Here is a 25,756-nt window from a genome sequence, read left to right on the forward strand (position 1 = left end):
TTTTCCTTTGAATGAGACATTTCAAGAACTTAGGAAAGGACCCAGTTATCTGCAACCCATGCTTTAGAAACATTTTACTGTGTTCACATCCTCTGGGGGTTTTAACACAAAGCCTTGACCAAGTGGCCTTGGCAGAGTTGGATCCTCTGTCAGCCTGACTTTCTTAATACTGTGTGTATAAAACCCTCCTCCACAGGCTTAAGATCTGGTAGGAGGAGTACCCTGTTTCAGATAATTCTGAGATATCTTTTCCTCAATACTTGGGATCCATGAGCTTTTTCCTTGTTTTTTTTTTTATTTTTTTATTTTTGTAGTTGTAGATGAACAAAATGACTTTATTTTATTTGTTAATTTTTATGTGATGCTGAGGATTGAACCCAGTGCTTCACGCATGCTAGGCAAGTGTTCTGCCTCTGAGCCCCAGCCCGCTTTTTCCCTGTTGTTCCACTCATTTTTTTTTTTAAAGAGAGAGTGAGAGAGGAGAGAGAGTGAGAGAGAGAGAGAGAGAGAATTTTTAATATTTATTATTTAGTTTTCGGCGGACACAACATCTTTGTTTGTATGTGGTGCTGAGGATCGAACCCGGGCCGCACGCATGCGAGGCGAGCGCGCTACCGCTTGAGCCACATCCCCAGCCCCTGTTCCACTCATTTTTATGGCTCTTATTTTTTGTTGGTGAGCACCATACCATCTGTACATGTATTCTCAGCCTGTGGGCAGTGGAGTCATTTCACAGCCACCAGCCATGTGCAGGGTGCTTCAGGGTGCCTGTAAGCTGCTAACCACAAAGAACATCTTCAGGTTTCCCAGATGTCACTGGTCTATTGCCCTGGTTGCTTTCATAGGTCTCCCTTGTGCATGTCTTCAGGGCTCCAGGTCCTTCCCAATGCTAGGCACTGTCAGCCTGTTCATCTGCTCCAGCTGTGTTGTGAAGCAGAGCCTCTCCACCCCTGGAGTTAGGTCCCCACCTCCTCCCTCTGCTCCACTGCTCTGTGCTCATCTCAAGCTTCTTCCTGGCCCGTATAATCCTGGGACAGCTAAAAATTCCTCCTCTCTGATGTTTGTTCCCTTTCTGCAGGGAGCGATGCTCGCTGGGAAGGGTGAGTGCTGCCAAACACATCACTGCAGAGGGCGCCGTGCGCACTCGCACTCGTGGGGCAGTGTAAAGAAGAGGCACCTGCTTTTGCACCCCCAGCTCCTCACAGCCACACTGACCACTCAGTATGCATGGTTAGGCAGGCCCTGTGGTCAGAGCTTCAGCAGCCCCAGGACAGGCCATGTCACAGCCCAGGTGTTACAGAGTCAGGGAGCCACTCTTGGACCCTTCCTAAAGCCCTCCTGCCCTATGTGGGACAGCGGCCAGGTGGTTCCAGTGCAGGTGTTGGTGGCATCCCTGTGCTCGCCCTCAGCTCCATCCTGCCCGCAGTCCTCAGGCATGCCTGGGTTGGCTGACTGGGCCCTGCTCTCCCCAGCTGGAGCGGATGCTGGAAAGCACAGCCGTGCGTGCCCAGAAGCAGCTGGTCCTACTGCACAGGGAGGATGGTCCAGGGCCAGCCCGCACCGTGGAGTGGCTCAACATGCGGAGCTGGTGCTCCGGCCACCTGCACCTCTGCTGCCCACGCCGCGTCTTCTCTAGGAGGAGCTTGCCCAAGCTGGTGAGGCCTGGTGGGCTGCCATTAAGTTCCTGAGCCCCTGCACACCGTCTCCCCTGACCTCCTGTTTGCACAGTGCTTGAATGTCTAGACCCTCTTTCTCTCCATGCTGTCTGGAGGCTGAGCTGTGAGCTCTGTTAGGAGGTTTGTCTCCTTTGCTCCTGGATTCTGGCTATGAGTTGGTGTTTGCTTGACCTTGGGATCCTTGGGCCATTTTATGGTGCCGTGCAGATATGGGGAAGTCCAGCATGGTGGAGGCACAGCACAGAGAGGCCATCAAGGGCCTGGGGGTACCAGTTAACCCAAAAGCTAGGCCTGAGAGAGTCAAGGGCTGAACCTGAGGGTCTCACATTCAGCCAAGGCTCCTAAAAGTCTTGAAGGTCTGGTCAGCCCTGCCCAGCCCTGGGCAGAAGCAGACAACAAACCCTGAGACACCTCTTCCTCAGGCCATCCTCAGCTTGATGGGCTCAGGGGCCAGTTTGGAAGGAGTATGGAGGCTGTCCATATACCACAGCCTACTCGGCCCCTGTAGCTCAATGGACAGCATTCTGATGTCTGCACCCCTGCCCAGGACCCGAGAGCACTGTCTACCAAAAGGGCCTGTGGGAGATCCCCCTGAAGGAGCTCCAGCTCTGCCCATTCTGGGCCCACATGATCACCCATATGCCTTCTGCCAACATTCACCCCTGGGTGAGCCTGGGCTGGCTCTGAGGCCCCTGGGCATCAAGGTACTGATGGGGCCATGTCCTGGAAAGGAGACGACTTTGGGTGAGGAATGAAGGAAGTCTGCCCAGCCCAGTCAGGTGTGGGGGTCATGAGTGGGCGTCCAGCGCAAACCCCTATCTTGTGCTGACCCTCTCAGATGGAGATGTACGAGCGTGTCTTCCAGCGACCCCCAGACCGGCACTCGGACTTCTCCCGCCTGGCACGGGTGCTGACTGGCAACGCTATTGCCTTGGTGCTTGGAGGAGGGGGAGCGAGGTGAGTCCCTGGCCCAGGTACTGCTGCCCCTGTGCATGCAGGTGCCCATCATTCCTGCAGGTGCTATGCTGGACTCCCAGGAGGACAGTGGTGTCACACCACTGATAAGAGATGCAGACCACGGTGGCCTGTGCCATCCTCAGGAGAATACCCAGGTGGTCGGCAGGGGTGTGGCCTGCCCAATGAAGCACCTCCTGCAAGCAGGCCCAGCAAAGCTGCCCATTTCCTTGTTACTGGTAGAGTAGGAGAAGTGTGGTATCTTGTTCTGATTGTCTTTGCCTGGAAGCCTTTGCTTGCTTTTAGCCACCTGAGTCTCCTGTCCTCCAAAAAACTATTGTCTTCTTCCCCCAGCTTCCCCTCAGGCTCCTGGTGAGCTGATTTTTATCTTGACACACAGTGTGGAGTAAGGATCTGATCCTTGTGTGAACTAGTGAAGTGTTCCTTAGTTCTTGGGCTGAAGGTTCTTTAAAGGACTTTTAGCCCAAATCATTCCTACTCTGGGTCATTGGACCCTTATCACCTTCTCCTGAAGTGAGAGAAGTAGAACTAGGGCATCATGGGGTGAGGCCAGGCTGGTGCCTTCTTCTGGTGAACCAGAAGGAACATGGAGGAGCACAGTGAGCCACACTGTGCCACACTGTGCCAAACCCCCAGCCCCAAGGAAGGCAAGCACTGCACAGGCATTGGCTGCCCCTACCCCCCCTCGGGGGGGCAGTGGAGGCTTGGATTGTTCTGCTGGGAGACCCGCCTACCTCCTGCAATTCCAGTTCTGAGCCAGGAATTCAGCAGAGGCACCTACTCAAGCTCCGTGTACTGAGTCCTGGCAGTACTTGACCTTGTGGCAAAGTGATAGTGCTTTGTTCATTGTATCTCAGGGATCCTGGGGTGACTTTTCCCCTTGTCCCACTCTCACTCCAGTGACAAGGAGACTGGGCTAGAGGAGGGGAGTGATTACCCATGACTGTCAGGCCCAGGAGAGGCCAGTATCCTTTCTGTAGGGCTGGACAACAGGCATGTGGAGCAGATGGGCCCAGACTCATGCCTGGCTTGCAGGTCAAGCCAGCAGCATCTCAATGAAAATGCATTTTGATACGAATGCACTTATGAGGCTGGGGCTGGGGCTCAGAGGTAGAGCACTCACGTACCACGTGTGAGGCCCTGGGTTTGATTCTCAACACCACATATAAATAAATAAATAAAATTAAGGTATTGTGTCCAAGTGCAACTAAAAAATAAAAATTAAAAAAAAAAGAATGCACTTAGAAGCCATAAGGTTCTGTAAGGCACAGGACAAAAAAAAAAAAAAATGATCTTCTTATAGCCTCTCCAGCACCAAATCCAGAGTTCCCAGAAACACCCACTTACCCCACTCTGTGACCATCTGCTTGTCTCCATTCCTTTTGGACTGATGGTCTGCTTTCTGCTGTTGTAGATGACTGGCTTCCTGGCCCTCCTGCGCACTCTTATTCTGCGTCCTCCTCATCTGTCTGCTCTGCTCCCTTCGTCCCATTAGGGTCCCCGTGTAGCCGGCAGTGGCTCAGCCGGCACTTTCTGTTCCATTGTGAAATGGCTCTCATGGGGCACTCTGGGATCACTCCTCTTTCCTTGTTGCACCTGCATCTGCTCAGCTTCTGGTGTGAGCTGTGCACCTGCAGGCACTGCTGGAAGCATTGGCACCCACTAGTAGGCTCAGACAGAACAGGCCACCTCTGCTCGCACAGTTTAGGGTCGCCACCCTCATCTCTGCTGGCTGCTCTCTAGCTGTTGGGATGTCGCCCTAGGAACTGCCTTTGGCTCATTTCCTGTGTTGTGCTTTCTTCCTCTGTCTTGATATGCTCCTGTTTTTGGTGATCTCTTAGAGAATGCATAGGAGGCAAAAATGTTAAGACTCTACCTCTCAGAAGACACCTTATCCTACACTCATACCTGCACATGATAGTTTGGTAGGGTTTGGCCGTAAGTACTTTCCAGGGCTTCATTGTCTTTGTAGCATATTGCTGTTGAGAGGTTTCATGCTATTGTTCACAGGCCTGGGTTTTAATCTGGAACACTGAAGGACATTCTTGGTCCTTGGTATTCTGAAGCTACATGGGATGTGCCTTGATGTGGTTGTTTTTTGTCCATTACACTGGATGCCCATTGGGTCCTTTCAAACTTGGAAATTCAGCCAGGTGTCATGCCCAGCTAGTCAGGAGACTAAGGCAACAGAATTGCAAGTATAAGGCCAGCTTCAGAGACTGAGTGAGACCCTGTCTCAAAAAGATTAGGGGACAGTCTGGGATTATAGCTCAGTGGTAGAGCACCTCTGGGTTTAATCCCATTATCCTGCCCCCCCCCCAAAAGAAAAAACTCTGGAAAGTGTTTTATGTTTTATTTTTTAAAATAGTGTTTACCTCTTTCTTTTTCATTTTCTTGGAGCTCCTACTGGTCGAGTATTGGCATCCTAGATGGATCCTCTAATTCTCTTACCTTTTCTTTCCCATGTTGTCCATCTTTATATTCCAATTAATTGTTCCACTAAAATAACTCTAACACCGAGTGATCTCTCTTCCTAGTCTTCCTGACTCCCTAGTGCAGCTGTCTCTGGGACAAGCAATGGCAGGCTCCTCGCTGGCTCTGCTTGCCTGTTTACGTCTCCCACCATGAGCTGGTATATCTAGCTCTGTGCTCGTGACATGCTGTGTGAAGGTTGTGTCCTCGGCTGCAGGTGTGGTGAGCCAAGGACTATTCCATCGAGCACTCCTTTTTCACCCCTCCTTCTTCTGGTAGGCATTTAGGTTGTTTCTTGCTTTTGATTTTTTAGGAGCAAAAGGATAATAACACTCTTTACATGGGCACATGTTTTCTTGTCTCTTAGGCAAAGGCCTGGGAATGGAGTTACCTGGCCACAGGGTAGTTGTGCCATTTTACACTTACCAGTTATGTGTGAGAGTTCAGTTTTCCACATTCTTGTCACCCATTGGTATTGTCAGTCTTTCAGTTGTAGCCACTCTAGTGGGTGTGCGGTGGTCTCTGTGTGGTTCTCATTTGCATCTCCCAATGGCAGGATGTGGAGCTTCTGTTTTGTAAGCTGGTGTGCTGGTTGGCCATATGTGTGTGCGTCCTTTTTTATTTATTTTTTGGTTCTGGGGATTGAACCTAGGGGTGCTTGCTTTGCCACTGAACTACGCCCTCAGCCCTTTTATTTTCTTTTTGAGACAGGGTTTGGCTAAGCCTGGCCTTGAACTTGCAACCCTCTTGCCAAAGCTTCCAGAGTCCTGGGGCTACAGGTGTGGCCCCCGTGCCTAGCACATGCATCCTATTTTGTGAGGTATTTGCCCAGGCTCTGTGGCTGTTCTACCAGGCTTCCTTTATTATAGAGTTGGAGGAGTTGTGTACATATTCTGACTGCAAGTCTGTCACCAGATATATTTATTGCTAATATTTCTCTTGGCTTTTGACTTTCTTTTCATTTCCTTTATGACATCTTCGAATGAACTATTTCTAATTTTTTTTTCTATTTCATTTAAAAATTTTGTTCTAACTAGTTATACATAACAACAGAATGCATTTTGACACATTGTACACAAATGGAGCATAACTTCTCCTTCCGCTGGCTGTACATGGTACAGAGCTACACAGTAGTGTAATCATACAGGTATATTGGGTAATAATGTCCATCTCATTTCACCTGTCCTTCCCATCCCCACCCCTGATCTTGCACAATCCAAAGTTCCTTCATTCTTTCCTACCCACCCCCCCTTATAATTTTTTATAAATTGTGATTTTTTTTCCAGTTTTTGTATGGTTATTACTTCTGGGTATTCTGAGAGGTTTTGCTTATCCTAGGGTCATAAAGGAATTCTGTTTTTCCTTTTAAAAGATTTGCAATTCCAGATTGTCCGTGTAGGCCTTTGATCTACCTCAAATTAATTTCTGTGTGTGGTGTGAGGCAGGAGTTGGTCTCTACTACATGCTGTCTGCTAGGACCTCCCTTCCCTGTGGTGCTGAGGGGCACCTGCTGGGCCCTGTGTGGGGGCTGCGCTGTTGCAGAGCCTGTTTCGTCCTCAGTGGCAGCACTGCAGTCTTATTGAGATGGCTTCATGGTCAATTTTGACTGGTTTGGATAGGGATGCACCCAGTCTGTGGGTCACTCTGGGGAGAAAGGCAGCTGTGCAGGGTGGACTCCCGCTGGCAGGCACGTCTCCCTCACCCAGGCCTCAGTGTGGAGGCCAGGCTGTCACTGGGTAAGTGCACTTCTAACTTTTCTTTAGAACTACTCTAAGTGTGTTTTTTGGATTCTGCTTTCAGACTGGTCGTTTCAGCACACAGGATGCAGCTCGGCTGGACTTGCACCTCACAGCTGCTCGACTCCCTTGTTCTGGGAGCTTTTTTGTGGAAGTTTTTGGATTCTGTGCCTGCAATTGTTATCTGGGAATGAGCACTGGTCCTCCTCCTCTCCAGCTATGTACACGTGCTCAGATTCCTCCCCTTTCCTTCTGCCCTAGCCAGAGCCTCCAGTGCAGGACTGATGGACGTGGGAGCGTCTGTGCTAGCCTCGGGGTGTGCTTGGTTGTCACTTGGCATGATCCTGGCTGTAGACCGTGGTGGTCTTGCTGAATCCAAGGAAACCCCTCTTCTCTCAGTTTTTGTCACAAATGGTGGCACCCAGGGTCTGGTGAGGTGATTGTGTCTTCCTCTCTATCCTATTAAAGTATGAATCACACTTATTTTTCAAATAAAAGCCAACCCCAAGTCCCTGCAGTGGGTGGGTCTGGCTGTGCCAGGCTCAGTCTGCAGGGCAAGTCCCTCTGCATCTGCACAGCTGGGAGGGGCAGACTTCCCTCGGTACCACATGCTTTGCTGCCTTCCCAGGTCACAGAAGGAAGGGCTCTTTTCCTGCTCTCTGAAAAGTTTGATGTAAAATTTGCATTCTTTCCTCCTTATATGTATAGTAACATTTACTAGTATGACCATTTAGATATGAAATTTATTTATTTGATTGATTGTAGTCCTAGGGATTGAACCCAGGGGCACTCTATCACTGAGCTATACCCCAGCCCTTTTGATTTTAATTTGAGAAAGGATCCCACTAAGTTTCCCAGACTAGCCTCAAACTTTCAATGCTCTGCCTTAGCCTCCTGAGTTGCTGGGGTTACAGGCATGTGTCCTGCTGAACATGAAATTTTCTCTGTGGGTATTTACAAGTTAAATATCCCATTTCTTTAGTATTTACACTACTTTTCAGATTCTCTGTTTTACTTTTGGGTTTTGTAGGTGATGCTTTTCTTGGGTCGGGCCCCCTTTATCTGAGTTTTCCCACTGTGAAGCTGCCCAGTCGCTTCTCCTCAACCACAGCACCTGTGGGATGCACCTTTGCTCTTCCTGACGGCATTGCTGCCCTCCCTCATCTCCCTTTCCCCCTCATCTCCCACTGATTGTCCTTTCTAAACACTCATTTCTGGTTTTGTTGACATCTTTATTGTGTGTTTGGATTTTGGTTAATTTCTGCTCTTATCTGTATTATTTATTTGATTTCACTCTTTTATTTAAATTATTCTCTTTTCCTACCTTATGGGCCAGCAGACATTGTCATAAAGGAACAGATGGTAAGTGTATGGTCTTTGTCATAATCACAAAAGTATGAAGGAGCGAGCTCTTTTTACTGCACCTCTGATGGCAAGGTGTCTTTCCTTTTCTTTTGCCATGCTGGGGATTGCAGCCAGGGCTTTGTGCATGCTAGGCAAGTGCTCCATCATGGAGCCACATCCCGAACCCTTGTCTTATTTTTCCCCCTCAGTCTGGTTTGAAGATGGTTTTTGTTGCTTTGGGTTTTCAACAGTGCAGGCACAGTTATCTTTGGATTTGAGCCTAGGGTTTATGATGCTCTTTGAATGTGAGTTTTTTTTTTTTTTAAATATCTTTTCAGTTGTTGATAGACCTTTATTTTATTTACTTATATGTGGTGCTGAGAATTGAAACCAGTGCCTCACACATGCCAGGCAAGTGCGCTACCACTGAGCCCCAGCCCCAGCCCCTGAATGTGAGTCTTGATGCAGCCATCAGTTCTAAAACTGCCCAACCATCATCTCTTCAGATATTGCTCTGTCCCCACTTTCTTTGCTCTCTGGGCTTGAATTGCACATAAATTAGAACTTTGTGCCAGATCCTTTGCTTCTGAAGCTCCTGTGCCTGTTTTTTGAAGGAATAGTTTACACATCCCATCCTCTTGATGCTTTGTGAGCCAGTGGGCATTTTCTTCTGCTCCTCTTAACTGTCACATCACGCTCTTCAGCTGTGTCTAATCTGCTATTGTTCAGTCACTGAGTTCTTCATTTCAGTTATTATAGTTTCTACTTCTAGAACCACCATTTGATTTAGTTTCTGATTCTATGTCCAAATTGTCAGTCATGTCCATCCTACACTCTTTTTGTAGTTGTACTTGAGTATTTAATTTTCACATGTGTTCATTTTTGCCCTTTCTGAGTGCACACTTAAGGACACTCATGTGGCTGTGCAGCTGTCAGCACCATCCAGAACACTTTTATCCCACCAACAGACTCAGCCCAGAAGCGCCAGCTTCCGTTGCCCTCTCCCCTCATCTCCTGGTTCGTCTCCATGCAGCTGCCTGTTCCAGGTCCCTCATGTGCATGGCAGCATGCACCCCTTGTCCCTGTGGTCTCCTTCTCACCAGCCGCACCAGCTCACATGCTACAAATGCACTTCCTGCCTTTTGTTCTCCACTGTAGCAGTTCCCATCTTTGGCTCCTGGGGGGGCTTCAAGCACCATCATTCTAAAACCCAGTGCCTGATACTTCGGTTGTCTGGGCTCCCTCTGGGCCATTTCTGTTGTTTGTGTTTCCTCATGGTTTGTGGCCAGGTAGTTTATCTCTTCATGTGGCTAGTAGACTTCCTGCATGGAAATGGCAGTGACAAGTGCAGGCTCTGGGTGACAAATCCAGCCAGGGCTGGAAGTGATCAGAAGCTGGCTTCCTGGCCTCTGGGAGGGCTGGTCCATTTCCAGCTTCCTCTGATTCCTGGGTTGGCCCTGGGGGTGCTTTTCAGGACCTCTCATTTCCAGGGGGCCCTCAACTCCACCTTTCCTCACCCCTGAGACTGGCAAGAGTCCTGTTCCACTTTACCATCTCTGCAGTGCCCTCCTTGCTGGCGTGGCAAGTGTCTGCAGGTGAAGAGGCCACATACCGGCTCTCCTGTAACCTGTCCTCCCTCATCCCATCCCCACCGTCTCCTTGGGGGTCTTAAATTACCTCCAGCCTCCCTCTCTGCATTAGCATCATTGCCCATCTGTATGACCTGTGCAAGAGTAGGGACAAGGAGGAGTGGGTGGGTTGCAAGCAGCCACCTCTGGTCCTCTCTGGGACATAGCGGGGCTGAACTGGTGATGGCACTTACTTCCTCTCTATGCTCCTGGCTGTGAAGAGGCTGCGCCCAGGTGGGCATCCTCAGGGCCCTGGCAGAGTACAGCATCCCCGTGGACATGGTTGGAGGGACATCCATTGGGGCCTTCATGGGTGCCCTGTACTCTGAAGAGAGGAACTACAGCCAGATGAGGATTCGGGCCAAGCAGTGGGCTGAGGTAAGTGGGTACCTTTCCCGAACCAGGTCTCTAGGAAACAACCCCACAGGTTTGAGGGACAAAGGAAGAGTGTAGGAAAGGACACTGCTGCTGTGGGAAGGGACAGCAAGGAAAGGGACAGCAAGGAAAGGCCTCTGCCACTGGAGGGAGAGCGGGTATTGCCCACAGTCCCTGAAGAAAAGAGGCACAGCCCACCACACAGGGCAGAGTGGGGCAGGAGGGCACTGGGGCCACTCAGGAGCAGAAAGGAACAAAGTGGCCCAGGCCTGGTTTCTATAGCACAGGCAGGTGAGCTGCTTAGGACAATTAGGGGGTCATTCCAGCGGCCCTGGGGGCTTAGTACCTGGATCTGGGTGATTTAGGGCAGGGGAGTTGGCGTGAGTCGGATGAAGGAGAGGCCAGGCATGAGCTCTGCCCAGCAGAGGGACATAGGCAGCTCCAGCCTTGAGTCTGGCCTTGTTTTAAATGGGCACCAGAATCAAAATACCCAATGTAGAGTCAGAAGAAGCAGAATAGGCTCCCCAGCTCAAGCTCTGCAGTGGGTTGGCTCTGCGGTTCTCTGCTGCTATGCCTCTTCTTTCAAGACAGTTAAGCCCTGTTGAAGCCATGTGTGGGATCAAAACTGTTTGTCCTCTTCTTTCTAGAAGGAAAGAAAACTGTCCATATTCCAGGCATAAGCTCTTGGACTAGGTCATCTGCTGTGTTCACGAGTCCTGGGGATGCCACTGTCCCCACCACCAGGCCCCCAAGGACCCTGCTGTGGGGCTCCTCATTCAAGAAATGGTTCTTCCCTGAAATAAGTTCCCCAGTCACTCCTCAAACACCACTCAAAAGAGATAGCAACGATTACTAGGGATGGCTCCAAGAGCACTGACCATAGGACATTGTGTGCAGTGGGCAGAAGATAACTTAGCAAGGGTCTAGTCCCTTGGCTGGGAGACAGGCTCAAGCCCACAGGAAATCCTTTCCATTACCTCCCTCTGCAAGTCTGGTACCGGAGACCAGGTATGGGAATGGTTCTTCCACCATCCTGAGGGTATGCTGGTCTGTGGAACCCTGCCAGGGCTGCCACCCTACAGGGAGCCGTCTCTGGGCAGGGTGGGATAGGGCCATGTGCCCACCTGCACTATAATGAGGAGATGGGGTGGCAGTGGGACTTCCTCAGGAGTGGACCCAGGTCTTGGGCACAGTCCCAAGCAGTCCCGGACCAGGTCCTTGTCCAGGAGCTCCAGCTCTCTTGCTTGCCTTAAAGGACAGTCTTCATGTGATGATGTGAGCACAGGGGCTTCTGCATGCTAGTCAGGCCCTGGGCTCATCCTGTCACGTCTGAAGCAGGCACCCTGCACACAGCAGCAGGGAGGGCCTTTTACTCCCTCCCTGGCCCTAGGTCAAAGGCTGGCCTTGAGACCAGGTGCTCTCCAGTGGGGCCAGTCACAGTAGTGCTCAGTGCTTTGGCCCCACCCAGAGAGCCACCAGCAGAGCAAGGGCGAGGGCGGGATCAGCTCCCATATCTCACTGGTCATATGCCATTTCTGGGGACCTCAGTGAGATAAGCAGTTGGGCCTGAGCTCTTCCTGCCATTGCCCATTTCACCTGGTGCTCCCACACTGCAGACAGACCTGGAGCCCAGGGAACAAGTGTGCTGTGAAGCCCCCAAGGGCCAGGTTGGCAAAGCCTGCCTGTGGCCAGGAAGGGCCAGAGGATGTGGGGCTGGTTCCCAGATTCTCTACTACTCCATGCCCACAGTATTGCTCCCCCAAGAATCCAGGCAGCCTGGGTCTGAGGACATGCCTGGACACCCATGTTCTGTTGCTGGAAGCACACCTGTGTGCCCATATCCTGCTCCAGAGAGGGTCCTGCAGACCTAGGCGTGAGCCCCTCTGCAGAGACCTTCATGTTCCCAGGACATGACGTCAGTGGTGAAAACCATTCTGGACCTGACCTACCCGATCACATCCATGTTCTCTGGAGCAGGCTTCAACAGCAGCATCTGCAGCATCTTCAGGGACCGGCAGATTGAGGTGCTTCCCCAGGGATGACCTGGGAGCCATGCCACTCTTGGCTGGCACTGGTCGTTCACCCTCAGTGCCCTCCTCTTCCTCCTAACATGGGTAGGGCATCCCTGAGGTCCCCTGAGCCCTGTACTCCTCACAGGACCTGTGGCTCCCCTACTTCGCTGTCACCACCGACATCACAGCCTCTGCCATGCGGGTCCACACAGATGGTGAGTGCCATCTCTAGATCAGGGAGTTGCAGGGCCAGCCCAAGTGGGTCAGTGGCCCAGGGGAGCAGGCAGCCATGAGAGCATGGGCAAGAGGAGAGCCAGCAGCTCTGTGTGGTCACCAAGGAGACGAGGCGCAGGCAGGTCTGCACAGGGAGGGCACCTTGGACAGGAGGGGCAGGGAAGGTGGCAATCAGGGTGTCCAGGTGACAGAAGGGCTCTATAGGGAAGAGTGAGGGATGGTCACACTTGGGCACAGGGAGCTTAGGGCCCAGTAGCTATTGGGAGAGCCAGACAGAGTGATATATCCACAGAGACCCAGAGGAAGACCTCAGTTCTGTATCCTCCTGGACCCTCACTGCCTACCCTTTTTGTTGCAAGTCCCTTCAGGGATGAGGGGGTCCATCTGCTGACCCTTGACCCCTGGAGATGGGGGCTTGTGGGCTTGTGGCCCATCCAAGGGGAAGTCCAGGACAGGAACCCATAGTGGGTGGCAAAAGGCTCCTCCCTGGCCCCTCCCCCACTAGACCCTCTTGGCTCCCTAGGCTCTCTGTGGCGGTATGTGCGTGCCAGCATGTCCCTGTCAGGTTACATGCCGCCCCTCTGCGACCCCAAGGACGGACACCTGCTGATGGATGGAGGCTATATCAACAACCTCCCAGGTACTGCAGAGGGCTGGGGCTCCCGCCCGCTGGCACTCAGCAACTCGGTCACTCATTCTGCTCATGGCTGTCTGCCAAGGCCGCCTCCACGCCAGGAAGGCTGGGGTGGCACACGTTTTCCTTGGAGTATGCCAAAGGAGAATGTCAGGCTGGCATCAGAGTCCTGAGAACACACAAGCTTGTGCACAGGCACACGCATGCACGGTGTGTTCCCAGCATATGGACCTGCCTGTAGCTCAGCAGTGCACGGGACAATGGCCAGGCAGACACACCAAGAGCAATTAAGACCCATCTGCACCCACAGCCAGGCACTAATGGCCCTCAGGTATTGACTGTGCTGGGAAGGCTGCACCTGCCACCTGTTAGACATGTGCTCAGAAGGGCCCCCGACACAGTTTGGCTGCCACAAAGTTGAGGCACACAGGCTTCCTGTCTCCACAGGCCTAGTTGTGAGCAGCACTTCCTTAGGGCTTAGTGAAGCGGGGTCTGGCCCTGTCCCACTGGTTTCTGGGGTGTCCCCTTGTGCACTGGCCCAGGTGGTGACCATAGTTGCCTCCTCTTCCCCAGCGGATGTGGCCCGATCCATGGGGGCAAAGGTGGTGATCGCCATCGACGTGGGAAGCCGGGATGAGACAGACCTCACCAACTATGGCGATGCGCTCTCTGGGTGGTGGCTGCTGTGGAAACGGTGGAACCCCCTGGCCACCAAAGTCAAGGTGGGGTGGTGCCAGGTAGCTTCTAAGCCTATGCCCTCCACCTATGAGCAGGCTGTGGAATACCTCCCAGGCTGAGTCCTGCAGGCCTGTGTCACTCCCACCCCTGCCCAGGCCCTGGGGCCAATCCTGGGGAAGCCCGCCAGAACACACTTCCAGGCCAGCTCAGGACCTGGCCTGGGCCTGGGCCAGAAAGGACTGGGAGGAAGGCACCGGGGCAGGAGTCTTGGGCATGACTCTGCAGGTGCTGAACATGGCTGAGATTCAGACGCGCCTGGCCTATGTTTGCTGCGTCCGGCAGCTGGAGATGGTGAAGAACAGTGACTATTGCGAGTGCCTGCGGCCCCCCATCGACAGCTATCGCACCCTGGACTTTGGCAAGTTTGATGAGATCTGTGTAAGTGTCAGTCACTGGCCACAGAAACAGAGTGTCAGTGGGGGCAAGCTCTGGTGGTTGTTCCCTCCCCAGCCTCCTGAGAGCACGGGAAGTGGGGGCTCCTGTACCTCATAACAGGGTCCACTGTGTGTGTGTGCAGGAAGTAGGTTACCAACACGGGCGGACAGTGTTTGACCTCTGGGCTCGAAGTGGAGTGCTAGAGAAGATGCTGCAGGACAGGCAGGGGCCAAGCAAGAGGAAGGCCTGTGCGGTGAGAGGGCAGGGGTCTCCCCATGGGAAGAGGGCAAGGGGGGGTCTGGCAGGGAAGAGCTGGCAGAGTGCCTGGGGCGGGCCCACACTGTCCCTCCAGGGCAGCTGTGTGGTAGGCATGTATGCCAGGCAGGTGGCTATCCTGTGCCTTATACTCCAGATCCCCACTTGCCCCAATGCCTCCTTCACGGACCTTGCTGAGATCGTGTCCCGCATTGAGCCTGCCAAGATGGCCACAGTGGATGGTGAGTTGGTCACCCAGGCGGTGGGCCTGCACAACAGAGGGTGGCCTGCTGACACTGTATGGGATAGAGTAAGGCTGGCTGGGCCTCAGCACCCCCACAGGTCTCCACCCCCCTACCCTCACGTAGTCACACACCATTCTCTTAAGACTCCAAGAGCTTCTGGCTGGCAGAGGGTCCCCACAGTAATGAGACAGGTCCCCCCGCCAGGCTTCCCAGGCCTCTCCCACACCTGCCCCGTACCTCAGCAGGGAGGGCTGGCCTGGGTGGAGCCACTAAGCCAGAGGGTGGGCCCAGCATTCACCAAGCTGCGGTCTAGGCCCTGCACTTGGGGCTGGAGGCTGAGGGCTAGAGGCTGGGGGCCAGCTGCTTTACTTGTAGCAGAATGGCATGCTTTATCTTGAAGGGGGACCGGAGAGGCCCTTGTGGCTACGAGGATCAGAAAGCCCCGGGCTCTAAGCTGCCTGTATTCTGGCTGAAGCCTCTGCTCATGAGGCTAAGCGAGGGCCCAGGCTTCTCATGAGTAGCTTGCGGGGTTGACAGTGGGTGAATCAGAGCTCTTTGTGGAAGACCCTTCAAGTGTTGGCTTGGAGCTGAAAATAAAACCAGGTGTATACACAGGGCCTGATCTGCAGCAGCTCCCTCTGGAAGACGTACCGTGGGTGTCTGCATGCGCACCTTTGCCTCTGAGTAAAGGCTAGGTTGTATGACCAGATTCTGCCTGAGTTTCAGCTGTGGCAGACAAAGCCCCTGTCCTTAGGAAGGGGACTAATGAGGCCCTCCTCTCTGCTCCAGACGAATCTGACTACCAGACTGAGTATGAGGAGGAGCTGCTAGAAATCCCCAAGGACACATACGCCGACTTCCAGAGCACCCAGGCAGAGCTGGGCTCTGACTCGGTGAGAGGCTGGCTGGGTCCTTCTAGTGCCCCTTTGGCTGGGCCTGTTCTCAAGGCCCCAGGCAGGGGCCGGCCTTAGAGTCCTGGCTCTGGGTTTGCTGCCCACACAGGTGATGTGGCCCAGGATCAACCCTCCTGGGTGGCAGCCCGCCTGTTTGCACCCTGACTGAGTAGTTTGCTTCCAGGAGGGAGAGCCCATGCTGCAGCATCCGCACCCTGGCCTGGCTTCCCCAGAACAACCCCAGGACAATTCATCTTCCTGGCTCCCTGGGCAGACTGGAGAGAAGCCGCTGCTCTGATGCTCCCCAGAATCCAGCATCTCCTGGGAGCCTGACCTCAAGACTGAGGCTCCACCCACTCCTGGGAGGCCACTTTACCCACCTGACAAGAGAAGCCTCAGCCAGCTGGCCAGCGTGTCAAGTCTTTAGCCCCAGCCTGGGCTCTTTTCTGCACCCTCTGTGCCTCTTTTCTGCACCCTCTGTGCCTCTTTTCTGTACCCTCTGTGCCTCTTTTCTGTACTGGCACCCCTGCACCCCTGGGGAGATGAGCCAGCCTCCCGCCATCCCCCATGAAGTCTCTGTGAGGTGTGGGAACCCCAGATTGGCATGTTAATAAAGGTAGATCTGATTGTGTGGATTTGTCTCTAGGTGCCAAAGTCCCTGTGGCAGAGAAACACCAAGATGGGCCTGATTCCATCAGGAGGGGGCGGTAGGGGAGGATGAGCCGTGGTCAAAGGACAGCAGTTTCCAGGCTGGCCAGGCAGGCAGGTCGCTCAGGGTTTGAATGGAACTGGGGTCCCCCAAAACGAAAGTGAAGTCCCTCAGGCCCTTTAGGCCTTGTTCGCCCCTAGAACACACGGTGGCCAAGTCGGGGCGGGGAGAGGACCACCAGGCCCTACAGAGGACCAGAGTAGGACTCCAGGCGCCTGGCTTCCAGGCTACGAAGACCCCGCCCAGGTCTCGTGACGCATCGGGGCGGAGCCGGGCCTGGTCCCGCCCCGCCTGACGTCACTGGGCGGAGCCCCCGCCCCGATTCCGCAGCTCTCTCTCCGGGTCGGCAGGACGCGCGGAGTGTCCGGCGCGGCCATGCGGGGCCCGGGCCCAAGCGCCTGTGCGACCCTGAGCCCGACCCCAGGCGCAAGCGCGACCCCCGGCGCGGCGCGGCTCCCCCGGCGGAGGCGGCGGGCGCGGGGCGCGCTCTGAGGCCCGGGGGATGCGCCGCCGCCGCGACCATGGGCGCCGCCGCCTCCAGGAGGAGGGCGCTGAGGAGCGAGGCCATGTCCTCGGTGGCGGCCAAAGTGCGGTGAGTGCGCCGGCCAGGCCGGTCCCCAGAGGTTCAGCCCCTCCCACGCGGTCTCTTGGGCCGCGCGGGCCGGTGCGCCCAGGTTCCGGGTGGGCCTCGGGTTCACGACTGACAGCATGCAGATGCGTGGCAGTGACCCTCGGTGGCGGAGCCGAGCGCCCGCCCCCTTGGCGATGGAGGGCCTAAGTGGGGGGGGTGGGAGCATCGTGTTTGCTTGAGAGGGTCTTGCGAACTGCCAGAGTTGAGAATGGGCCTATGGGCACTGACCTTGCCCACTCTGCCCACCCTGCAGAGCAGCCCGAGCATTCGGAGAGTACCTGTCCCAGAGTCACCCTGAGAACCGCAACGGTGCAGGTAGGGTGTGAGGCAGTGCCAGCAGAGAGCCCGAGGTCCCCTGCCTAGGCCAAGCCCTGCTCCACTGGATGAAGTGTGAGGGGGCCCAGTTGCCTTGCTGGGCTGGCTTCCTCACATCCCCTGCCCTCCCTGGCCCAGAGCCCCAGGAGGAGCTCTGATCACTCATCACCATGACACCCACCCAGCCTGGGCCGTTGGCATGGCAACAGGCCTCCTGGCACCCCCAGGGTTGGCACCACTGTCTCCTGGGGCCAGCTGGTGGGGGGGAGGGGAGAAGTTGGCACCCTGCAAACTACTGCAGGCAGGAGGGGGGGATGCTTGTTCCTATCCCCCAGGATCAGGCACAGGTAGCAAGGCCTGTCACCACCACCCCCCCCCCCCCACACACACACACAAAAGCTTCAGACCTAGATAGGAGGAGAGGGAGGCTTGTAAACACCTATTCTGAAGGCAGCAGGGACCAGGTTCCAGCAGCCAGAGCCCCCTACATCAGGTCAGGTGCCTGCTGGGTGTTCCTTGCCTTTGGCATGCCGGGAGACTAGAGCAGGCTGCGTGCTCACTCGTTGCCTCTCCCCTAGATCACCTGCTGGCTGATGCCTACTCTGGCCACGACGGATCCCCCGAGATGCAGCCAGCCCCCCAGAACAAGCGCCGCCTCTCCCTGGTCTCCAATGGCCGCTTTGAGGGTAGCCTCTCAGATGATGCTGGTGGTGGGAAGCCAGCTGTTGAGGGCCCCCAGCCCCGAGTGTACACCATCTCTGGGGAGCCAGCCCTGCTGCCTGGCCCTGAGGCCGAGGCCATCGAGCTGGCAGTGGTGAAGGGGCGGCGGCAGCGGCACCCTCACCACCATAGCCAGCCCCTCCGTGCCAGCCCTGGCAGCAGCCGTGAGGACCTCAGCAGGCCCTGCCAGAGCTGGGCAGGCAGCCGACAGGGCTCCAAAGAGTGTCCTGGATGTGCCCAACCTGCCCCTGGGCCCTCCCCTCAAGCCTTTGGGCTAGACCAGCCGCCTCTGCCTGAGGCTTCTGGCCGTCGCAAGAAACTGGAGAGGATGTACAGCGTGGATCGAGTATCTGGTGAGGGGCTCCTCAGCACCTGCAGATGTAGATGGCATGCTCTGTGAGGCTGGTAACAGGTGGAGGCTGCCTGGGTCACATCCTGCAGGCAGACTCAGAATGAAGCCCTTGGGCTCATGGCACCACCTGCATGCCCTGTGGGCTGTGGCCTGCCTCACTTCCTCTGCAAAGCTCTTTTAGGCCCATGGTAGACTTTGCCCTCCCAGGACTGGGTCAGTCAAGAAGTGCTTCCTGGAGGAGGGCACCCGGGAGGATATTGAGGATGAGGAGATTGAGGAATGAGCAGGCAGAAAGCATGACTTAATTGCAAGGTCAGGCTGTCTTCAGGAAGTCCTGGGAAAGTGTCTGGTGCCCAGGACTGTCAACCTTTGTGGGGGCTGGGGAACCCCAGAGGCTTACTACATGTAGAAGCTCTCTACACCACAGAGTAGCCTCTGTGGGACATGCCTGGGCTTCAAGGAAGGGCTGTAAGGGCCTCCTGCTCACTCTCTAAGGGGCAAGTCTGACCAGATTGATATCCGAGAAGGCCCTGGGAGATTCTTTCTCTGAGCACCGTTGGAGTCAGACTGCTTTCAGAGGAATGCCTCTCAAACCTGGGGCAGCCAGAAGGAGAGTACGCAGAGAAAGCCTCAAGCCACTGAATTTCTGAGTGTGAACAGCTGGGCAGAACCTAGTGTGGGGATTATTCCCATCTGGGAGAGAGCTGGGTGCCCGTTGGCCAGTGTGGGGCCAGGCTGCAGGCCTGCTTGTGCCAGCACAGCTCCTTCTCCCTCTTCCAGATGATGTCCCCATCCGTACCTGGTTCCCCAAGGAAAACCTTTTCAGCTTCCAGACAGCAACCACAACTATGCAAGCGTGAGTTGTATGTGTGGTGCAAGAGTCGAGGGCCAGGTCACCTCTCCTTGGTGCTCAGGAAATACTGATCCCCTTTGCTAGCCTCTGGGCCCAGCTGGAGGGCTGCTACTGAACAGCTGCACCATGCTGTGCAAGGTCTGCCAGCAAGCCTGGCCCAGGGTGCAGGGTGGCTGCTCCCCCAACTCCATAGCTCATGTCCAACTCCCACCCGCCCTGCCCATTCCTTGCCCCCACTCCCTCAGGACCCCCCACCAACCCTGTAGTCTGTCCTCTTGGGACCTGGCCCAGGGCTACACTGCTGCTGCAGTCTCAGGTGTGGGTGGGGTGGTTCTCTTGGCCCCCACGCACCCAGATGGCAGCCTCCTCTGTCTCCAGTGAGACACAGGTGATTGTCACCCAGGGGTCTGCTCTTCTTTACCTGACATACATCTGGGTTTCCCTTCCTATGGGTCCCTTTGCTACAGGGGTCCCCACCCCATCTCCACCCTCCAGCTATTGTCCAAGGCAGGGCACCGTCAGTCCTCTGCAAGACCCACCCCCAACCTAGCCTGACTGGGGCTTAGTGCCTGGTGGTGTAGGCCCAGTGGCCTCAGCTTCCACTGCCTTTTCAGGCTGGCCCACAGCCCAGCTGGTATCCTGCTGGTGCTTGTGAGGGACCTTCCCAATTGGTGACAGGAAGGGAACAAACTTCAGGGGCCCTGGGGCTGAGGGAAGCCAGGTCCAGGCTCACCGTGTCTTCTCTCTCATGCTGCCCCTTCCTGCTGTGGCTTCAGCATCTCGTAAGTACCCCCATACAACTTGTACCTAAGGGCACACTGGTTGTCCTGGGGGGACCCTCCCACCCTCAAGTAGGTTTGTACAGGCCAGGGACCTGAGCCATGACAGTGAGAGTGCTGAGCCCCGTGGGCCCAGCTTCCAGTGGTCTCCAGGGCCACCGCAGGGCCTACTGGGAACTGGGCCTTGGATGCCCCTGCTGGGCCCTCTGCTTGCGCCTCTGTCCCCACGTCTGTGTCCCTCCTGCCTCTGGCCAAGGGCAGTGCTGACTCGCGGTGGTTTCCCAGGGTGTTCAGGGGCTACGCGGAGAGGAAGCGCCGGAAACGGGAGAATGATTCCGCGTCTGTAATCCAGAGGTAGGGCCTGCCAGCCACTCGCCACCAGGGTCTGTCTCTGGTCACACTGACCTGGCCTGGGCCCTCCCCGCCCTGGCAGACCTGATGGGGGAAGGGTGGTGGCGACCACTGGCCTGGCCCTGCTCTGGGAACGTGGCAGGCAGGAGGGGCCTCAGGGCCTGGGTTGTGTTTCAGCCGCTGGATCTCCATTTTGAGGGTACATTGACCGTTGGCCTGCGTCCATCTGTCTGGTTCCAAAGCCAGAACCGAGGGTCCAGTGGCAAGGCCTACCCCCTGTTAAACCAGCATCAGAGATGTTAGCTTGTCTGTCCATCTGAACACTGTGTTTGGGGGAAGAGAGGACCACCCTCCTCCAAGCGGGGAGGGCACCTGCAGACCCCAGACTGACTTGGAGATGGTACAGACAGGATCACCTGGTTGCTGTGCAGGAGGCTAGGCCTCTCCACCCCCTGGGAAAGGCAGCCTAGTAGGGTTCAGGTGGGCATGGGTCCAGGGAGAGGATGTCAGGAATAGTCAATAGTAGAGGGGGAGCCTGGGAGCCAGCAGAACTGGCACAAAAAAAGGTGGGTGCTTGCTCCGGATGCAGGCACCCTTCTTCTGGGGCAAAGGGGTACCCTAGGAAGGTCTCAGGAGGAGGCCATGTGGGATTTATCTTTGCATGAGCAGTCTGTGTGAGAGGCTGGAACCAGGGAGAGCTCAAGGCTGCAAGGAGGGCATTTGGTCCGGGCAAAAGTGGAGTCCCAGTGAACTCAGCTGGGTGGGCTGACCTCAGGGCTGGGTGGGTCAGGGCCATTGCCCACCCGACTTATGGCCCTAAGCGCCCCCTGCTTCCTTATCTCCCCCAGGAATTTCCGCAAACACCTGCGCATGGTCGGCAGTCGGAGGGTGAAGGCCCAGAGTAAGATCCCGGGCTAGGGCAGTGGGCAGCATTGCGCTTGGCTGGCTGGGGCTTTGCGTGCAGCTGAATCCCTTCTGGGCTCTGTCCCTCCCAGGCTCCACTCCCACCTCTGCCCTCAGACTCCAGTTGCTTGCTTCCCAGGCCCCACTCCTGTATTCCGCTTCCAGACTCCGCCCCCTGAGGCCCCGCCCCAGAAGTCCTCTCTGCCCCCTGAGGCCCCTCCCAGTAGTCCTCTCCGCCCCTTGAGGCCCCGCCCCATAGTCCTCTATTCCCACTCTGTTCCCACTCTGTTCCCACTCTGTCTGGTAGCAGGGCCTGGCCAACCCCTACCCTAGTGTTTCCCAGGTTCTTTCCCAGCCTGAGTCATGGTGGATGCTCCTACCCCAGGCCTGTCTGCCTTGTACGATGTCAGACCCTACCCATGTGTCACTTTTTACCTCTCCCCAGTCCCCCTGGCCCTCCTATCCTAGGACCTGTGTATTCTCTGTCCCCACCCCCGCTGGCTAATGGGGGTTTTGCTCTCACTGCAGCGTTCGCTGAGCGGCGCGAGCGGAGCTTCAGCCGGTCCTGGAGCGACCCCACCCCCATGAAAGCCGACACTTCCCACGACTCCCGAGACAGTAGGTGTCCTGGCACAGGCCAGCCCACCTTCCCCAGAGGCTCCCCTAGACCCCAGACCCCGCCAGGGGTCCTGTGCCCGCACTGCTAGGCTTCTGCGCTTTTGCTCTGAGCCTCAGGTTGCCCATCTGTGAGGTAGGGGTGCCTAGCATCTCCAGTCTCTTAGGTGGGATTAACTTGTGCCAACATTGCAGGGCCAGGCTGTGTAGGGCTGAGCTTACTGCCACTCCAGGGGGCCCTGGCTGCAACTCACTGGCCTCAGCTCACACAGGCACACCATTCCTGGGCCTCAGATCCGAGTTTCCCCTTACCCCATGAGACTGCCTAGACCACTATTGCCGCTAGCTCAGTCCTGCTGGACTGGCAGTGACTCACAAGGCCCTCCCACCCACCCTGAAGACCCTCCAGGATACAGTTTGTGGTCACTCTGGGTGGCAGGGCCACTGTCCCGGTGACCCCTGCTGCCTCCCAGGCAGTGACCTGCAGAGCTCCCACTGCACACTGGACGAGGCCTGTGAAGACCTGGACTGGGAGACAGAGAAGGGCCTGGAGGCTGTGGCCTGTGATACAGAGGGCTTCTTGCCACCTAAGGTCATGGTGAGGCACACTCCCAGCACCTCTGTGCCCCCTGGGTGGAACCCAGCCCTTGCTGAGCCTTCAGCATGCCCAGCCTCCATGGGCTGCTTGGGGAACTGATGGGGGGTCCACCTGGGCTGAGGACCTCAGGGGCTCCCACTGTACCTTAGCACTGGGATGGGCGCTGAGCAGTTCCCCTGTTCCTTCAGCTCATCTCCTCCAAGGTGCCCAAAGCTGAGTACATCCCCACCATCATCCGCAGGGATGACCCCTCCATCATCCCCATCCTCTACGTAAGTGCCCCAGCCTTCTGTCCCCCAGACACTCCATCTCCCCACCCCCTGCTGGTCCTCCTGCCCTCTCCATTCTGGGCCATGTCCAACCAATGTGCCTGAAGTGGGGTTCCCCAGCACTCTGACATATGGCCTGTCTGTCCCCAGGACCATGAGCATGCAACCTTCGAGGACATCCTAGGTACGCATTTTGATGACGTGATCTCTGGTGACTGGTGGGGGAGGGTGGCCTGGCCAGCCTGGGCAGTGCTCACACCTCCCTCTCCCCAGAGGAGATAGAGAAGAAGCTGAACATCTACCACAAGGGGGCCAAGATCTGGAAGATGCTGATTTTTTGCCAGGTAGGCCCAGCCCCGCTTCCTGCCAAGAGAGAAGGCCTGTGTGGTCAGGCAGGGGCCATTGGGGGTGCTGCCAGCCTGCACATGCGTGGGTGCATGTGTGGAGCAGGCACAGAGCACTGCCACGCCAGTCTCCCTCTGGCCCCAAGGCCTGACCGCAGCCTCTTGCAGGGAGGCCCCGGACACCTCTATTTGCTCAAGAACAAGGTGGCCACCTTTGCCAAAGTGGAGAAGGAAGAGGACATGATCCAGTGAGAGAGCTGGATTGGGGGCGCCTGGGTTGAGGGCTCGAGGCAGTCCTGGGCCCTGGGAACCTGGTCCAGCACCCATAACCATCATCCCTGCTGTCCTCTGTAGCTTCTGGAAGCGACTGAGTCGCCTGATGAGCAAAGTAAACCCGGAGCCAAACGTCGTGCACATTATGGGCTGCTACATTCTGGGGAACCCCAATGGGGAGAAGGTATGAGGCCAAACCCAGGAAAATATGGGGCAGTGCCCTTCACCTGTCTTTTACTGCCCTCTCTTCCCCCTTGACCTTCCTGGAGAACCCCATGCCTAAGTCAATCCTGGGGGTCCTGTCTCTGGCCCCCTACTCATGGCCCTGCCCCTTCTTGCAGCTGTTCCAGAACCTCAGGACCCTCATGACTCCCTACAGGGTCACCTTTGAGTCGCCCCTGGAGCTATCTGCCCAAGGTAAGTTGGCCTGGCAGGGTCAATGAGGGCACAGGGCCCAGGTGGGTGCAGGAGCCTGCCAGGCCTGAGCCTCCTGCCCTCCCCTCCTCAACCACACCAGGGAAGCAGATGATTGAGACCTACTTTGACTTCCGGCTGTACCGCCTGTGGAAGAGCCGCCAGCACTCCAAGCTGCTGGACTTCGAAGATGTCCTGTGAGGACACAGGCCTGCCCAGCACCACCAGGCCACTTCCTCTGGCCCAGGAGACCCCGGGCTGGGCTACCTCGTGCACCCAGGATCGAGTGGCCCTGCTCTTGCCCAGAGTCACTTCAGGGACCTTCAGACTTTGCTCAGGTTCTTGTGGGGTCTGGTCCTCACTGCACCGTGGGGCCACAGAGGCCACGGTCCTAAGGGCCTGGGAGAAGCCTTGTCCCGCAGCAAGTGGACACCTGGTGGCTAGACGCTGCCCTGCCATGCCTCGACTGGAGGCTGCAGCGTTGGGAAGTCCTTCCGCAGGGTTCATAGAAATAAGTGCAATTTTCTACACCCCTGAAACAACCTGAAGGGAAGCATCATAACTAGTTAACTAGTTAAGCACTATGCTACTAGTTACAGCGTAGACAACCTGGCCCAGTGTGTGTTTGGGACCCACTGTCTCCCAGCCCTCAGCCCTGCCGTATTTGATCACCAGCACCAGGGTGGCCCCTCTGTTGGTGGCCGGTGCTGCCAGGCTGTCCAGCCTGCCCTGTCTGCACTGGCCCAGTCTGTCAGCTTTCACCCCCTCACTACCCCTGCTCACTCTGACCTCAGCCAGCACTGAGCCCTGCAAGGGCAGCCTGGGCAGCCCGAGGGAAGGACCCAGCCTTCCCTCCTCTGGGAGGAGGCGCTGGGCTGGCTCCCGCCCTGCCCACTCCAGCCTACCCAGCTCTCGCTGCTGTTGAGTTCAGCTTTTGCTGGCCTCTGTCTGGAGGCCCTGTCGCAGCAGAGGCCTGGCTGAGTCTGGGCCCTGAATGGCGAGATCCTTGCTGGGCTCTGCAGTTGGTATTGGACCCAGCACCCTGGGCCTAGGAGCAGGGTAGCTGGTGGACTGTGGGGTTCCCTGACTCCCCTCACAGCCTTGCCAGCACCCAGCAGCGTGAGCCCTCTTGTATATAGTCAGAGCTTGGGGGCAGGCCCCCCTTTTGCAGAGCCTGGGGTCTGAGGGCACCTGGCTGTGTCCCTGGCCAAGGGAGGGGGGAGTTGGTTTCCAAATAATGTGCGATATCCCTTGGAGTGACAATTAAAACTGACCCTTTGCTGCGGCCGCCATCAGCCTCCTCTCCGTACATGTGCTGGTGAGGTCACAGCTACTGTGGCTTGCACATATTGACTGGGCGGGTGGGGTGAGGCCATTTGACCTCCTTGAGGGCACATACATGGGGCAAGGCATCAGGCACAGGGAGGGAATGGAGACCTTTGGGGTTCTGGGAGAACATGGTCCTGGTAAAGACCATGCAGGGTCAGGAGTGACCTCTAGCCACCTCTGTTCCCACCTCTGGACACCAAGTTGCTTATACCCTCAGGCCACCCTGTGCATATGGCCACAGTAGGAAGCCAGGGAATGACTGCAGGACCTGCTGACCATGCCCTCAACCTCAGTTGTTGCCATATGTCCCCAGTGTCCACACTGCAGCCAGACAGGTCCTTTTCAGTGGCAGGGGCCAGAGCAGCTGGTGCCAGCTGGTCCTGTGCAGGGCCCACAGGAGCTGGGATGAGTAGGCAGCATGGGCAAAGTCTGGCAGGCTTGAAGTTAAATTATTACAGCATAGCCCCTTCCTGGGGGCATTGCCTCCAGAGCAGTCCAGTCAGGGCCTAGGCCAACTTGAGTGTGTAGGCTTCCAAAGGCATAGGTAAAGTGCCTGATGTCTGTATACCTTCACCTGTTAAGTTGCCCATGCCACATGGTGAAGTGCAGGTGAGCAGGTTGCAGCTGTGCAGCTCACAGAGTCCCTGCCTCCTGGAACGAGCTCCATGCTGCCTTTGCAGCCCTGGGGGTGATCCTCTCCAAAGCAGGC

General features: G+C 56.1%; 2 protein-coding genes across 10 annotated transcripts in view; both read left to right on the plus strand.

Moving 5' to 3' along the window:
* PNPLA7 (patatin like domain 7, lysophospholipase) overlaps nucleotides 1–16,223 on the plus strand; it is a 69,018-nt gene extending 52,795 nt beyond the window's left edge. The window contains 12 exon segments of the mRNA XM_081269834.1: nucleotides 1,473–1,655; nucleotides 2,515–2,633; nucleotides 10,053–10,209; nucleotides 12,114–12,230; nucleotides 12,364–12,433; nucleotides 12,976–13,092; nucleotides 13,660–13,808; nucleotides 14,050–14,202; nucleotides 14,342–14,452; nucleotides 14,612–14,696; nucleotides 15,489–15,592; nucleotides 15,777–16,223. Of these exon segments, the coding sequence (XP_081125960.1) occupies nucleotides 1,473–1,655; nucleotides 2,515–2,633; nucleotides 10,053–10,209; nucleotides 12,114–12,230; nucleotides 12,364–12,433; nucleotides 12,976–13,092; nucleotides 13,660–13,808; nucleotides 14,050–14,202; nucleotides 14,342–14,452; nucleotides 14,612–14,696; nucleotides 15,489–15,592; nucleotides 15,777–15,890 (1,479 nt within the window). The 3' untranslated portion in view covers nucleotides 15,891–16,223.
* A 424-nt stretch (nucleotides 16,224–16,647) lies between these two features.
* Nucleotides 16,648–25,006, plus strand: NSMF (NMDA receptor synaptonuclear signaling and neuronal migration factor). 9 transcript variants are annotated; one of them, XM_081270090.1, is made up of 15 exons: nucleotides 16,648–16,893; nucleotides 17,186–17,247; nucleotides 17,826–18,320; nucleotides 19,100–19,175; nucleotides 20,237–20,305; nucleotides 21,151–21,203; nucleotides 21,734–21,823; nucleotides 22,294–22,418; nucleotides 22,607–22,690; nucleotides 22,838–22,871; nucleotides 22,961–23,031; nucleotides 23,200–23,279; nucleotides 23,386–23,488; nucleotides 23,646–23,721; nucleotides 23,822–25,006. In XM_081270090.1, exons 1-15 carry the CDS (start codon nucleotides 16,823–16,825, stop codon nucleotides 23,917–23,919), a joined length of 1,587 nt encoding a protein of 528 aa, XP_081126216.1. In that variant the 5' UTR covers nucleotides 16,648–16,822; the 3' UTR covers nucleotides 23,920–25,006. The 9 variants fall into 9 exon arrangements, 7 of the variants coding, with proteins under 7 accessions (XP_081126216.1, XP_081126218.1, XP_081126217.1 ...); XM_081270092.1 differs by lacking the exon at nucleotides 21,734–21,823; XM_081270091.1 differs by lacking the exon at nucleotides 20,237–20,305.
* Nucleotides 25,007–25,756: the final 750 nt, after the last annotated feature.

This window comes from Spermophilus citellus (genome assembly GCF_964194105.1).
Source record: "Spermophilus citellus genome assembly, chromosome: 2".
In the NCBI taxonomy this organism is placed as follows: Eukaryota; Metazoa; Chordata; class Mammalia; order Rodentia; family Sciuridae; genus Spermophilus; species Spermophilus citellus.

Excerpts from the sequence above, each read along its gene's own strand:
- NSMF (XM_081270090.1), top strand. The coding sequence starts at position 16,823 with ATGGGCGCCGCCGCCTCCAGGAGGAGGGCGCTGAGGAGCGAGGCCATG. Across the intron at positions 16,894-17,185 it reads TCGGTGGCGGCCAAAGTGCG|AGCAGCCCGAGCATTCGGAG; the intron begins GTGAGTGCGCCG and ends CCCACCCTGCAG. Across the intron at positions 18,321-19,099 it reads CAGCGTGGATCGAGTATCTG|ATGATGTCCCCATCCGTACC; the intron begins GTGAGGGGCTCC and ends TCCCTCTTCCAG.